Consider the following 16,942-nt stretch of genomic DNA (forward strand, 5'->3'; position numbering starts at 1 on the left):
GTGTGAGGTTAATAGAATTTGCACTTCGCGCTCGAATTTTCATCTTAATTGCATTTTTGAGGCCGAGAAACGCTACGCCGACTGTATGCTGCAGAGAACAGGGAGTGCAACCAGAATAGACTCTCCCTACTTAATGCGCACTCGATTTTCTCCCCAACCAGCGTCAAAAACGTCCGAGCGAATATCAAACGAGACCAAAGACAACGAAATGCGAAACAATTGGCACAGGTGAAATCCCCTAGCACTTTGGGCGTGGGCAGTCAGTTCTTCTTTCATCTACACCACTCACGCCTTCCACCGCCCGCTGTGTTACATAAACTTTTCTTTCTTCGCCAATAACATTCGTGTTAACTGGAACGGAAGGTATAAAGCGCCTCTCCGACTAGACAGAAGGGTGTGAGTTCGCTCTCCCCTTTTTCATCCAGCACCTCTCTCTTTCTATGCCGATTCAGGACGTCTTTCCAGAGCCACCTCGCACACCTAGGACGATGTACACCCATTCCATTCATCCCCCACCACGTACTTATATGTACCTACCCAACGTACTCTCACACCCAAGTTCCCTACCGAGTCTTCCCTCCGACTGCCTCGACACCATTCAGTCAAATTCCCCCACCGCCACTTAAGAAGTCCTCTCCCGGCAGACGCCGCCTCCTCGAACCCTTTATACGCGAGTGAGTGCTCTCCCTCCCGCCTACACTCTAATCAGGGCCGCTCGACCCATTTCTTTCAGTCATTCCGAGAGCGCATTAATCGCGGGAAACTGCAGACAAGCGAAGCACCTCCTTCCTCTGGTATTTTGTCTCCTCACGCCTTCTCGCCCGCGGGGGTCTCCCGGAATAAAGAAAAATACTGACGCCGTTGGATTGACGTTACTCGGCAAAGCCATCCGACTAACATGAAGCTTAAATGGAAGTCCCTTTTCTTCTCTCGTTCCCAGAACCCTGTCGTTAATCATTGTTCGGATGGTGTGTGTGAAGAGAGGATCGAATGACTCGGTCAATTAGGCCGATTGTGCACCCCTTTGTCATAAGGGTAGTATTGTGCTGGAGGAAAAGAAAGAAGCCGAGGGAAAAGTGGAGCCATGCTGCGTGTCGACATCCATGCAAGTCCGCCAAGCTTATCCTTTGTAATGTCATATAAGGCTTTTATATCTCGGGTAAAAGCCGCTTTCAGCACTATTTATAGACGTTGCTTGAGTACTACAGGTCTACGTTTGGAATGAAAAATTAGTGGATGCCTTAAAATTAAACCGTCAAAGAACTTGTGGTTAGCACTCGTACCAGAAAGAGTATAAGAGAAAAATCAAAAACAGCAACGCCCTCTTTTCACCCAACAAGCATCGCTCAAAAGGTTACGGCATTTAATCGTACAATCACGACACACGTAGGTTTTTGCGACCATGGATTCCAAAAATTCCATTACGCCAATTATTTAGAGGGTGTAGGTGAAAATAGGAAACAGAGCCAATATATATGTTCTGATTTATCATCCGGGATGTATTTGTTTTAGTCGGAAGAGTTATTTTTCCGACAGAGAAACTACAGCTCGTTCACCGTGCCCGCGTAAGGAGAGGAGAAATGTAGGTTTAAGTAATTTGACGGAATCACCAATGTTCAGTGCAATGGGGATGCTTCAAAATGAAATTTTAGATTAGTGCGAAACGATGAACTATTCTTACCGTTTTTATTTGTTTCTGATGGCACGGATGGATGGGTTTCTGATGGCACGGATGGATGGATTTCTGATGGAAGTGGAACTTTGCAGAGCGTCAAAGTGTGTAAATACGTAGTTAAAGGAAATGCGTCCATCACCTTAATTATGACATTAATGCATTGATCGTTTTCATCGCTTAAATCTTCGACCCAGAATAAGCGCGACCCTCTTTGTGTGTTCATGCTGTGGACACACCGTAGAGCTTTAGTAGTTACTTCATTCCAAGATTTTTTATAGAAAGGAAGCTGCCTCACATGAGGGTTCATTATTTTAGGATTCCTTCGATTCGCGTTCGGAAGCCTACATTACTTCATACTGCCGAATTTCTCCAATAGGGTACACTGGGCATTCTGCTATGTTATTGGTGTACAAGGCTCTTTCGTTTTGGATATTTGAAATGCAAATCGTAGAGAAAAATGTCCTCCACTTTAGTTTTTTCAAAAATACTGTTGTTAATCCATTGGTTTTACAATAATTAAGTAATTTTACGACACTATTTATGGCTTTCTTTGTCAGTTACATAGCCCGTCCAAAACTTCCAATAGATTGAAAAATCTGTAATGCATTGAGATTGAGTGTAATGTTGAATTAGAATGAATCGATTAATCAAGTCGATTCTTAGTCTTTTCTTTTAATAGGCTTCGATAGCCAATTTTTTATCCATTACTTATCTTCCTGGTAAAACTTAAGGATCGACTTCAAGTCATTACTCACTGGCAATTTAAGGTATCTTCACCGGTATTTTATGTTAACAAGTATTTATAGTATATTCACGTTAATGTATTTCAATATTCCCATTTATAAGGTAAATGCGTTGGCGTTGGAATATGATTGCGGCATATTGACTTATATGAGAGCAATGTAAGATTTAATATTTCAAGGCGTACCTATGTATCATATATTGTTATATATTATCCGAGAAAGGACTGAGTCTACATTAATACTTGGCATGAACAGGTAATATGCTTGAGTTTATCTCCTTTTTAGTAGCAAATTCACACTGGCTTACATCTCCACATTTGGCCTTAGTGATGAGTAGTAAAATGTACGAACTCGTCGCCATTTTTTAGAATGAAATTTTTTGAGCTGGCGATTATACTTTCCCCTACTTAGAAGATGTAGAGTGAAAATGGAGACCTAGCAAAGGTCAAATTGTGATGTGGTGGTGGCGATAAACATTGAGAACCTTAATAGACGTAATGGCTGCTCCAGATTGAAACAAGCGAATCCGCACCCAAAGGGTTAAATAAAAAGATACAGCTGTTTCCTTTCAAATACAAACCGGATCCTTGATATGGATTGACCCAATTACTTTCTGCGAAACAGATAAATCTCCTCATTTTTTTCCGGCGCGCGCCGGCCGGCCCCGTTCTTCAAACCTGATTTTCGAAATTCAAAAACACCTGAACTATCATTTCTTCGGGATTTTTCATGGATACGTGCTCAAGAACTTTTTGTTATCCATTGTTTATATTAATTGGCACACGTTAACGCCTTTCGTTCCTGACGAGTGATGATCTCGATGAAAACAAGATTTTCCTTCTTTATTGCATCGTCTCGCCCATCGTAATTTGTGCATCTCACGGATTGAATCCCATTTCCACGTCTCCGAAATCGTCCTGTATCATTTTATCGAATGAATAAATCTTTTGAGGGTTTGATAACGTCCTTCAGGATTGAGAAATTGCCTGTGCCGTCCCTTTGAAGTAATAACCATGTTCTGACGCTCGAGTACACTAATATTTTCCGCTTTGACATAAATCAAGTTGACCGCGTTGTCTCAATGGATTGGCCCCGACGTTAGCTTTTTTTCTGGCCGCAAAATAGCAAAAGATTGCACCCCCCTGTCGGCAGTTCCGGATCTATAGTGTACTTCCATATCCCCTTTTCCTAGAGGACTGACCTTGTGGCCTGACCTTTAATATCGTTGGCACTGAATACGCTCACTCCGCTGCCGCCCCTCTCGACTGTTTTATTTTTTTTACTTTGTCGGCCGTGAAAATAAAAAAAGACCCCCACCAAAAGGAGCATCTTTAGTGCCACTCAATTCTGGCCGACATCGCACCGACAAAAAAAAGGCTCTCTCTCTTCTCAAGGTCTTCACCCCAAGGGGTTTTGAAAGTGTATTCTCTCTTCTCTGATCGTCTTTCTCCCTCCGCCCCCCCTCGTGGTAATTTTCCTCCTCCAGGACATTACTCCTCCCCTGGAGTCCCACTCGCTCCATTAACTGCTCCTCATGCGGGATTTTTTTTAAAGACTGGAACCCTCGAGTAATTCCTTCCCCCCCCCGCCTCTCTCATCTGTGGCCCCGAAAAAATTTTCGGCTTGATGAATCCGCACCATGTTTATCGGCCGTGTTTCATTCCCACGCTCCGATCAGTTCTTATGAATGCGTCAAAATTTGAGCAGAATTAAAGTATTGCAACAAATACACGAGGTGAGCCATGAGGAGATTCGTTCACCCTTTGCACATAGATTTTTACATTCAGCTGTTTTTTACATTTACATACTGTTCGGCGTTGTACCCGTGGTTCCCCGATGACAATGGCTTCCATTGAAAATTTCGTTCACTGAGTTTTGGCTGGGTTTGCCATAGTAAATGTCTTTCCGTTGCTTACATCAAACTGAACTGCGGCTGGTAAATGCTCCAGCGACAAAGGTTACATCCCCCTAAGCAGTAGCTTATCATAGGAGACACAGTATCCATGATTGAAGTGTAATTGGAAATATTTGCCCAAATTTTGTGTTACAATCGTCTGGAATCGCAAAATTAAGAAGCGTAGGATCTCATAGTGAGTCTCCGAACACCTTTTAATGAAAGTTATCCGATCTAAGGTTCTCAAAAATCATTGTTATTACTCGAACGGTTTTGCATGCTTATGAAGGTTACTCGCGATATGAGGCCCTTGCGGGTGTAACAAAATCGTCTACAAATGATGATTGAATTTTATTTATTTGGAAAGGCTTGTTTGCTATTTGTCTGGAAAAACTCTTGTATTTTTTCATGAATATTTTTGAATCATATAAAGTCGTCGGACGTTCGCTTGAAATTAAAAACCAACGACAACCTCCCACACCAAAGATCTTCCCTGTCGTGCTCTTGCATGGGTCTTTCTTGTGTGCTAACTCTTCTTCATCTCTCTTTTTCCATCTGTTTAAGGAGTAAATATTTTTCCTGGCCTTCTCCTGTTTCTTACCCCACCTCATCATCAAGGAGGCATACGACCTTGGAGGATGATTCCTCGTTTAAATTTTTACACGATCCTTTCCTTACCTGCCTCAATTGCTTCCTTATCCATCAAGTGTCAAAGGGGGGTGTTGAAGGGAGTGGTGGATACGAACGAAATGAAAATAAAATAACCGCGGCCGGTATCAATTCCGAGATTCCGAACTCAGCGCGCCTTTAATTCGCATCCGTGCTCGTGCGCGCATCCGCCTGGACGGCTAAGATTAGCTCTATAATGAATGCAATTACGCTGAAAATTTGAATCGCCCCGGGGAATGCTCGACTTGACGTCATGGGATTTCAGAGAGAACCCTTTGATCATTTCGGCGGTTTGTTTTTTCTGTAATTTTCTGAAAGGAGCAGTTTAATTTAGCTTCAATTATTGTTGGAAGTCAACGGCAGTAATAGGATTTTATAACGAAACTTAAATTTCATCGCAAATAACACTGGGAGAGTTTCTTGATGATGCTCTATTTCGTTGGTCAATAATTATCCCTAAAACTTCGCATAATTTATGAATGTAACCACCAATTTAGAGAGCTATAAAAATTGTGTGAGAGGATCATTTGATCCAGACAATAATATCTGTCCTGGTTTTTATTAATATAAAAAGGAATTTTTATCTGACATTTTCTACACCATCTCCGTATTTCTGGACATTGTATTATCATTATTGCATATTATATATGATTTTTATAACATTTATAGTGTGAAAATTTATGTAAACCTCCAGGAATCTTACACCTTATACCGATCAAGCTTCGTCTGGTTTGTTGTTATTCGAAAAGTATGGGTTTTAGTGAATTTAAATAACTCTATTGTAGTGAAATGTGGTTGAAAAAGGAAAATAAAGGATAAATTAGTTGGCTATTCCCATAGTTTCATTTATTTTCAGAAATCAAGTATCTTGCCTTATGAAGCTGTAACAGTCAATCGATCACTTGTGCTCCTTCCTTAAGCGCTCATTCTTCAACTCAATCCATTCTCTTCCTTTGACTCTTGCAGACAGCCGCTTGACGAGGAAGGCACCTCCCTCGTATGCTGATGGCGTGTACATGCTAGCCGGGCAGAACAGGCCGAGCCCCAGGAAACTGAGCCAGCTGTTCATGAAAGGCGAAGATGGTCTTGCATCCGCGCGCAACAGGACAGCTCTTCTCGCTTTCTTTGGTAAGTGGCAGCTCCTGGAAATTAATGGTTTCCAGTGAATCAGTCTCCTAGAAATACCTTGAAAGTCAATCTCGTATATTCGCTCGAAAACATTTTTTTACCCAACAGAACTTGCTAAAGAAATTTCGAATAGTCATGGAGTATATTATCATGCTCAACCATAAGCGTTAATTATGATTTTGAGACGCTGCCCTGTCCCAGTCTCATGTCGTAAAATTGATGTATTAATGTGTGTATAACATTGCCTATTATTTGGTGGAACTTTATTCTCTGCGCTTTCATGAATTCCTGTAAATTATCACAGACAAAAAATTAATTAATAAACCCTCAATCAGTTTAATTATTCCGAACTCTTTGTAAGAATAATTTACTTCTATTTTGCTGACACAAAAGACTTATTTTAAGTATAATTAAACTCAATATTCGAGTATTTATCTTCAGAGATTAAAGTAAAAATAAACGACTTTCTTGAGTAAGCTTTATTCATTCAAAACCTTAGTTTATGAGTAAGGACTTCAGGTAGGAACAATGTAATTTTAATGAATAATTTAATAATGATATGACGAGTACCTGTGATTTAGATCTAAAAATTAAGGATATGATTTATGCTGAACTCGCAGTATTACTTGCTCAAAATATGTTAGATATAGCTCGCTTGCGTGGTCATTTTCGTTACATTCAAAATGTATGCAATATTTCTGTTACTTCGTGCGTTGAAGTCTCCTCTAATATTTTCCCCTCAAAATTCTGAGTAACTCTCTGAAACTTCGCGCGTTGAAATCTCGCCCCCTTCTCCCCCCAGGGAATGATTTGCATTTGTGCGTCTGGTCACATTGTGGTGGAATTCAGCCAAAAGAAATATTCTCTTGTCCCGAGACCACCTGTATGCTTCAAGGAAGTTCCTTGTGACACCTGAGGACGTGTGATACTGGTAGCGAAAGCGAACATTTTCCGAGACGAGCACCTCGATACTCACATACGTGTTAAAATCTCGGTTTCATTCATGCATTCTTAAGGATATTTTAATGCTATTTTTGCCCTCTCGTTGGCCCTTTTTCCCTATCATTTGCCCCCGTGAGTCAAGTTAAGCTTGGTTTCTTCCCATGTCTGCTTCGCTCGCAAAGTATTCATTTATTCAGTGAAGGGTTCTTATTCTGCTTAAAAAATATTTACAAGCATGTTAATTGGTAATTTTACTGTGCGTAATTAACTACTGTTCATTTGTCTAACGAACATGTAGGTGGAATCGGAGACCGGAGTCTAGATTAAATGGTGCATTTAGTCTTTTGATATAATTGTCGCATACTGCGGAAAATATCAATTTTTATATTCAACAGAAAATCACTAAAACTCTTTTTTGCCAGACACGAAGAATCGAGTAAATGTAGGAAATATTATCACACCAATCTCCAATATTTACTTTAATATTGCAAAAATTCTTAACTCTATCCTTTTGGTTGCACGTAAAATTAGTTTTCTAAGCGTGATTTAAGCTCTGTGAAAATTATTTACAGCTATCCCATTGGTTAATGATTTTTAATCTTATCTTACTGAGATTCTTTCACTTAAACGCTCATTCGTTAAAAAACCTTTTACTTTAATGAAGAAAAAAATACATCGTTGCAGCTCTTGATGTTATGCAAGGTATTTTTTGCTTTTCAATCTTTAATCGCATTATTTTTAGTGTGCTATTTTTCAATTATTTGTATTGAATTGTATGTATTTTTTCATGTAATTTAGCAGATAAAGATACTAGATTCTCTTTTAATGCTAGTTTATAACGGTCTGTGTTAGTTATAAAAATCATAGTAAAAGCTTCGATTAGAATTGATGGTTATAGCCATACAAAATCATGTAAATTTTCTAAATGACTTCATTCACTGAGCAAATTCTATTTGTAAATGTTGTAAATACTTATAATTAAGTAGGTTTTCAGTAGTCGCTTAGCCAATGGTAGGTAAAGACAGAGAAGTAGGTTATTAGTTTATGCCAGTATTTATTCCAAAAAATTGTACAAGCAATAATTGATGATAGTAAATCTATAACTTCCTCATGATTCTTAATTTTATCTGAAAAATAATTTCTTTTAATTTTTATATTAGTTTTGCTTGCAAAATTTAAAATATACTTTTATCTCCTCTCAATTTAAAATTTCATTAATTCCCAAGAAACTGCGGGAGATGCCGCAATAGTAACTTTCAACGGAGTCATCCGCTAATGTGCATTTCAATGCAACAATTTCAGAGTGTAAAAATCATTCGCCTTGACTGGGATCCCAGTCAAGGCGAATGGTTTTTACACTCTGAAATTGTTGCATTAAAATTTCATGCTAATTTTGTGCATGTTTATAAAATTTCACAGGTTTCCAAACGGTAGTTTGCAGATTCAGCTCAGAGTAGTAGGTAGATTCATTGCAGAGCCCTGCGACAAATATTACGGTGCATGCGAGATGTTTTGGAATGTAATACGCGGGTTGTCATGAGATTTTGTATGCATTTCATGCCTCCGGGTGTGTGATGGGTATTTTTGATCGAGAGCTTTCTGGCTACCAATTACCACTCAACGTGGATACTCTCCGCACACAGGTCAGATGGTATCGTCGGAGATCTTGATGGCTAGCGAGAGCGGGTGTCCAATCGAAGTACATCGTATCGACATCGAGCAGTGCGACGAGATGTACGACCGGGAGTGCGTGGGCGGGAAGTACATTCCCTTTCACCGAGCGGGCTACGACCGGAGGACAGGCCAGAGTCCCAACAGTCCGCGCGAGCAAGTAAGTTCCAAATTACCTGTGATGTTAGAGTGAAAAGTGACGCCATCCGGTAAACCCACGAAGCTGCGTTTTTTCGCTGGTCGAGGACGTCACTCATTGTCAGAATCTGTGTGACGAAGGTATAAATTACTAATTCAAACTTCGGTCGCTAATTGCGACCGCCCTGTGGACTCCCGGAACATACCGAGACGCATTTAATTCATCGGTGTTGACATCGTAAACATGCCTTAGGGCAGCAGCCTCTCTTGCCGTGCCTTCGTAGATTCATTTCTTTTACTTTAGTAACTACAAAATATGATGCCTTGCACTTCGGATGAAGACAGGGGCCATTGCCATTTTCGTCATACTTTATCATTCATCTCTCGTCAATAAAAGATTTCCCCTTGAAAGAGAGGTCAAAATTATTTATGCATTATTTCCACCCGTTAATCTCTTCCCATCAAAAAGCTGGTCGTACCTATACATGATCCATGTCTAAGGCTAGGTTTCATTATATCTCCTTAAACTGAAGGTTTACTTTAATCTCTCGTTAAGGTCAAAATTCTGTTTTATGGCTCCTAGTTAAGTTCCAAACTGACCATCAAACAGTCAGTAACTGACATACGATGTGACTGTAGTGAAAATGTTAAAATCCACTAATAAGAATTCTCATTTGTTTATGAAATCGATTGAACTAACAATTGGGTACTTCGAGAAATTCTAAAACCCGGCCTAAATGCTATCAATTTATGTTATGCCTTGGATGTGTACTATTGCCTTGATGATTGTTGAATGATCAAGGCTGTCAGAATAGCCCAGACCCGAAAAATATACTCGTAGTTAGGTGTGCGACGCTGCATCACTCATTTACTTTATAACGCAGAAATTAATTTTTAAAAATGTCGCGGCCACTTTAGTTTGTTATCAGCACATTAATTGATTGATGGGTTTAATACTAGCTTACCATTTAAAAGAAGTACTCACTGGGAATTCACTCATTTCATTTCTAAAGCTGGTCGTTCGTCATCAATCTCAGCGCTTTGGTGTCTCATTAGTTGACAGCAGGATGGTTGTATTTAATTCTTTTCATACCTTGCTAGTAGGATTTTGTGGAAAGGATCCATTATGTTGTACAAGTTGTGTCTGGAGTGCCTTTTTATCACTTATGTTTGATGTCATGACTGAACTGATATTCATTGCATATATTTCAACTGCATCAAATAAGGTTGCACCAATATTTTCCATTATTATAAGGAAAAACTTCAGTGAAATATTAAACGTCGTTCTTTAGTTAAATAATGCATTTTACGACGTGATTTTAACGTAACCCGTACAGTACATATAATTGTCCTCCGTATTGAGGAAGAAGTTCCTTAGCTTGAGGGTGGAGGGCTTCTGCCTTTCAATCATCGGATTGATTGAAAGAATGAATTAGGACACCTTTTGGAGGCTTTCAACCCTTGCACGATTTGATTTTAGCTCGTTGTAATTTAAAAGAACTTGCATTTGACATATGTGATAAAAATACATGATTTCTAAGTAATAACGAAGATTTTACGCTGATTAGTGCATTTGTTGTGTTTACAAATGTCCTCTTTATTGGCAATCTAGTTTCATTAATTACTTCCTCCGTTATGGGTTTACTGTATTTCGGTTAATCCTGAAATTCCATTTGTATTTAGTTATCCACAGGCGCAATAAAATACTTTTCAATCGGGTCATTTTTATTGTTTTAGCTCATGGTCATCAAATGTAGATACAATTCGCGTCTGCATCTATTTATACAGCGTAGATGGGTTTAAGCCATGAAAAAGATTTTCATCCGATGTAATGTTTACCCATTGTTTACCTAAAGGACGGTGATTGATAGACATGTATGGATTAATGAACGCATGTAATATCACTTTCAGATGAATAACAGTACTGCAAATCTTATGATGGTTCCTCATGGAAAACATTGACTTTAATTACTATCGTGCGTTTGCATACAGAATATTGAAGGCAACATTCCTGTTCCGAAATTTGTTTTCCACTCGAATTTCATTAATTTACATCGCATATGTAATTTTCATGGCAAGTGGTGGCTTACCTTCGAACTCTCACAAGTTGGCCCAGGTGGTACAGATGTGCATGTCCCTGAATCTGAGGTGAATGGGTTCACTCCAGTCTCCTTTGCTTTTCTGTATCATTAGAATATCATTCCATATATTAAATGTCCCATGTCCAATTTAGGGCTTAAACAAGTAAAAATCCTATCCGTTCTTGATCATAATTTGTAAAATTAGCTCAAAATGTAATGAACGCCAACTGGGGAAAGATTACGGCAGAAAATATTGATTAGTTTAAAAATTAGTTTTATCGTGCGAACTAATGAAAACTTATTTATACTTTGTGTTTATATGTTAGCTGTTGAATATAAATCCTGCTTCACGAGAGTGAATAGGCGGTAATTTAAAAATTGATGAGTTATATTTTTCATCTTAAACAGGGCAAATTAAAGCGTTACATACAGACAACAATGACTAGTGGATGATTGAAAACTCGAAAGACCTCCATCACACGTTGAGAAATCGTTGATGATACATCCTAGGTCAAAAATACCATAAACATTTTCATTCCGTACCAATTAGTTAGAAAAATTTAATGCTAGCTGGAAATTATATATATTTGATTTATAAAATTATAAGTAAATATTTACAAGGCATGATTAGTTTATGTTCGTGTTTGTATGTACATGCATTTGTGTGTGTTTAATATCGTATATACGAGAGGTGGTCTTTCGTGGTAACCCATCGGCCCTTGCTTAATCGGCAATTCTTAAAATTACCTTTGCTGTATTGCCTTGTATAGTTTTCCAAAACGCGAGGAGGCGAGAAGTGTTCCAAAATATTACGTTTTTTACTTAATTAAATTAGTTTTGCGTTAATACAACTACTCATTTTATCACACAGAGTATTAAAAGTAAGTTTTGCATTATTAATCCAGTCGAACTGTCGTACATATATAAACCCAGAAGATTTAAAAAATAATCTTTAAGGGCAGCGTTGTAAGTGAGCTGCTTTGGTCGTGGACAGAGAAGGGCATGGTATTCACAGTCAATATAGATTGGATATCATCACTCCCAAGAAGGTATAGTAGTGCATATGGATGGTCTAAACAAGTTTAATCTCTTAAAAAAATTGATTGCATGGCGGGAGTAGAATGCTTCGCGTGCCAAGATTTTTACGCTCATTACGTGTTCCCTTCTCGTGCGATCCGAAAAAAGTGTAGGGAGGCAGAGATGTTGGTATAATGATTCCTTGGTTTAAGTCATATTTATTTTTGCCCTCGACCTTGCGAACGTATGCTACTGCTTGAGAGGGGAATCAATCCAGTCATGCACTCGTTTGTAAAAAACAGGACGCTTAGCGTGCAAGCCCGAGAAAATTATAAGTGCTTTGTAGCCCTCTTTGCGGCGGTTTACCTTGTCACATCCTTTTTGTGGTGATGCCAATGTGTCAAAGAGTAATTTTGGCTCGCTCACACATAATCCGTCTACCCATGACGGACAAAATTCTAATTTCGCGAAATTATACCCTATGCTATGGAAGTGTGCGTCATTTTACGCACCGTTTGGAATAAATTGACCTTGAAGGGTTGATCTATCATTCACGTGGTCATGCACACGTTGTAGTTGAGATATGTAAGCATTAAAAATTAATTTACGCTGGCAAAAACGTTTTAAAATAAATATTGCCCTTGGTGCAGTGTCGTGAAGTAGCCTAGTGCTATGGGATCTAGAGCTCAAGCTACATTTCAGTCAGTGTTTTAATTTACGTCCAACACTAGGTTACCCTGCCAAATGAGCAAGTCTTTATCGTACATAATTTTCTTCATACTTTCATATTGCTTAAGAAAAACTTGTATGTTTCATTCATTGTATATTTAAATAAGAGAAGCAAGTCTCCAAATGACAAAATATTTAACCAAGCCTTAAGGTAATAATCGTCTCAGAGCAATCGCTATCACGTTGTATCATAACCACATCATGTTCAATGATGCTTACCAAAGTTTCAAAAATGAATGGAAGATATTAAAGAGCATTCAGACGAAATCACAATTTTAACATACTATATCAATGAGATCTTATCAATAGATCTACATTTTCATTTAGGTTTGGGTGATTTGACAATGAAAAAAAGAATAGTGATTCATTGACGACAGTTTGCGAACTTGAATACTACTTTCGTTACATGACGTTGCCCAAAACTTTGACGCATACGTTAACAAAAATGCCCTTTTTTCAGTAGCTGGAAATTGTTAGATTGGCGGTATACATTTTTTCTTACAACCGTAGGCGAGCCATAATTGATAAGGGTTTACAAGTGCTGTGGTGTTTAGTGACGGGGCCCATCAAAACCTTTCCATACTAACCCGGTAGACCACTGCTAATTTCATATAAAACCATAAACACAGTAATCAACCCGAAGGTCGGTTTAGTAGGTGATGGTAGAGATCACCTAGTACTAAGCCCTATACGGCGTGTGAAAATTCACATATCAGGGTAGGGGGGTCAGTTCCTTTCCCTGTGCCGGTTATGGTTTCCCAGGAAGACCTGGTACCCGAAATCACATAGCTTGGGTGGAGCTGCAGGTGCCCAGAGTGCCTTGCCCGGGAATCGAACCCGGGCCAGCAGTCCAACGCTCCACCCCCTGGACTACCGCGACCCACACACACACACACACACACACACACACACATATATATATATATATATATATATATATATATATATATATATATATATATATATATATATATATATATATATATATAACGATTGTACGGAAAAACTCATACGAGCGGCACAATAATTGGCTGACACAACATAACACAAATAGAAAAGAATAGACACATATAAAAGAACACTTACACGGTAAATTGTTCGAGCTTTCGGCCCTCTCAGGGGCCTTCTTCAAGAGAGACTCTCTCTTGAAGAAGGCCCCTGAGAGGGCCGAAAGCTCGAACAATTTACCGTGTAAGTGTTCTTTTATATGTGTCTATTCTTTTCTATTTGTGTTATGTTGTGTCAGCCATATATATATATATATATATATATATATATATATATATATATATATATATATATATATATATATATATATATATATATATATATATAATCATGGTTGAATTTCAGTACATTTTTACATATACGAGGGTTATCCGGAAAGTAGTACCCGTTCGTGCCGCATGAAGTGCTGACGACGCGAGTAGCCGCTGGACGAGGTCAGATAGCTTCAGTGGCTTGTCTGCCTTCTCTGAGCCAAGTTGCGTGACGCTACAATTGCCTGTGTTGTTTCTGTGATTGTTTACAATGTTTAAAAAAATTGAGAACGCCGCCAGTTGTGAAGTGAGGGCAGTGATTAAATTCCTCAATGCAAGAAACGTTCGCCCATGTGATATTCATCGCCAATTAAAGGAGGTGTATGGAGACAATGTAATGGACGAGTCGTCTGTTCGGCGGTGGTGTCGCAACTTCAACATGGGGAGGGGGAACACACACGACGATGAGCGTTCGGGGAGACCGTCTGTCATTACAGACCAACTGGTGAGCTCAGTTGACGAATTCGTGAGGAACGATCGGCGCGTCACAATTGATGACATCTGTGAGCATTTTCCCAATGTTTCTCGAACAATTGTTCATGAAATTGTTAAACACCATCTGCATTATGCAAAAATTTGTGCAAGATGGGTCCCTCGCGTATCTCAATGAGCTGGCGGCGAAGGACTATGCAGCAGGAATACAGAAACTTGTCACACGTTATGACAAATGCCTTAATTTGCTTGGAGATTATGTTGAGAAGTAGTTTAAAGTATCCTCTTTCAAATAAAAATTTTTATGTTTGTTAATATTTACTTTTGTGTCTTTATTTCACGAACGGGTACTACTTTCCGGATGACTCTCGTATATACACGTATATGTATACTTTGTATATATGCGTACACAAATATATATATATTTATTTATTTATTTATTTATTTATATATGTATATATATATATTTATATATGTATATATATGTGTGTGTGTGTGTGTGTGTGTGTAGACATATATGCCCCGTAATTACTGTTAGTACCTATTTCTATAAAAGTTTCGGATGGCGCTCAGAAGTAGAAGGGTCCAAAGAAGACAAGTTGAATAAGGTATTTGTTTATATATTCAGCTTGTGCCGGGATTCCATCTCGTAACCCCCCTTACGTTGACGGCTTGCCACACTCTTCGAAGTTGTGAGCACTTGAAGCAGTCCTCTCGGCGTACACCATACGGCTAAGGCAGCGCGCCACCTCGTACGTACGGCGCGCGCACACTCGGATCTCGGAGAATATTATGCACGTTTCTTGCGCCTACTTTCGTTTCGCGGCGCGTATGGACCCGAGTGTCAATGTGAGTGGCAGAATGAAAGTAGGGAATGGCGTCGGTGCCAGGCGTGCGTGATTTATTCGCGATCTTCGCCTTACCTGCCGTCCTTCCTTATTTCTTCTCCTATTTCCTTTGAGACCAGCCCGTGCTCTGGGGAGATCTCTCTCTGTCCGCCAAGGCAGTTATGCAACTGGCGGGGCGGGAGGAGTATTGTGTGTTCCAAATGATTTCGCTCGAATCTTCTTGACTGATTTCCTTCCCTTTTCTCTGGAAATTTCGTCGCTGGGAAAATGCTGGCTGGATTGGAGAAAGTGAGGGTGAATGATTCAGTAGGTGGAAGGCCAAATCCACCGAAGAGAAACGGGTGACCACCTTGTTGTTTCGGTTATAGCTAATCCGTATGGAGACAGATCTATAGACAGCGAGAGCGAGGGAAATTTCAACATGAGGGATATCAACCAACTGGAAGAATGAATGCTGTAATAAATTGGCATTCTAAATTTCCTAGAATCGGTAAAATCAGAGATTAACCAAATTGGCTTATGCGTTACGAATTTTAATCGTGCGTTGCGTATTCCGTCGGAAACCGTCATTATTGCAGATTTCAATCAGCTATCTCTACAGACATTTTTGTAATATAGAATAGGATGATCCAAGAGCATATATAGTTGTCTATCATTAAAAAAAATTATGAGCAGTTTTCATGTTGATTCATCTCTCTCTTGTTTTTATTCATCTCTCCCCCTTATCTTCTCTTGTCTCATTTACCTTTTCCTTGCAAATGAGCCTTTTTTAAGGTAAAATTAGCGCTGTGATTAATATGTATTTGATCGCCAGTGTTTTGGGAGATAGCATTTGCAGCAGTTTCATCATTTTAAAATATATTAATACAATATATCCGAAAATATTTTTGTGGGATCTATTTGACAGTAGTCTCACTGTCTCCTCTTGTATCCACTGATGTTACGCTTCAACAAAGGTTATTGGGTGCTGATAAGAACCCAGAACTTCCTAGTACTCCGGATGAAGTTCTTTAGTCAAACAATTAATGAAAAACCAAACCCAAATCCATTTAGATTTGACCAATATTTTTCACTCGTTAACCTTTGACGGATTAACGATTGACTACGAAAATGTGCCTAGTAAAGATATATTTTTTATTATTCAATGAAGCAAGGGTAAAGAAAGTTTTGTTAGGTAATCACCTCTGGACTAAGATACAGATAATGCATAGGATATTGTTTATAATTTACTACAGCCATCGTTCGATGTACTTAATACTGACTGTATAGTGATAAATGTTATTACATAATTTTAGCCCCTATATCTATAGCTTTTGGGTCTACTATCCATGAAATGAGGAAATGTATGCACCTAGGTAGATGTAAATATTTTAATTGTTCTTTGAGATGTAATTATCCATAGCGTATTGTAGAATGTGGAATATTTCAAGAGAAAATGCAGATATGAACATAAAACTTTCATTTTTAGGCATTTTTAGAACAATTATGGATTACTTGAATTTATTCTTAATTATTTTTAATTGCATAAGAATATGATCTGAATAATGAGCTTATTTTTGAACACTTAGAAATGTTATGCCGAGTCATTTTTTCAACGGGTACGTTTAACGAACTTTAGCATTGTTTAATTTCAGTGTTGGAATTATTTGCAAAACT

At 38.7% G+C, this 16,942-nt stretch overlaps 1 protein-coding gene across 1 annotated transcript in view; it reads left to right on the forward strand.

Annotated features, from left to right (window-relative positions):
* The window catches only part of Duox (dual oxidase), a 251,019-nt gene that overhangs the window by 148,587 nt on the left and 85,490 nt on the right, over positions 1–16,942 (forward strand). The window contains exons 3-4 of the mRNA XM_071589948.1: positions 5,948–6,109; positions 8,695–8,882. Of these exons, the coding sequence (XP_071446049.1) occupies positions 5,948–6,109; positions 8,695–8,882 (350 nt within the window). The remainder of the gene's footprint in view (positions 1–5,947; positions 6,110–8,694; positions 8,883–16,942) is intronic.

This window comes from Hetaerina americana, unplaced genomic scaffold (assembly GCF_022747635.1).
Source record: "Hetaerina americana unplaced genomic scaffold, ioHetAmer1.1.p SCAF_4, whole genome shotgun sequence".
NCBI lineage: Eukaryota > Metazoa > Arthropoda > Insecta > Odonata > Calopterygidae > Hetaerina > Hetaerina americana.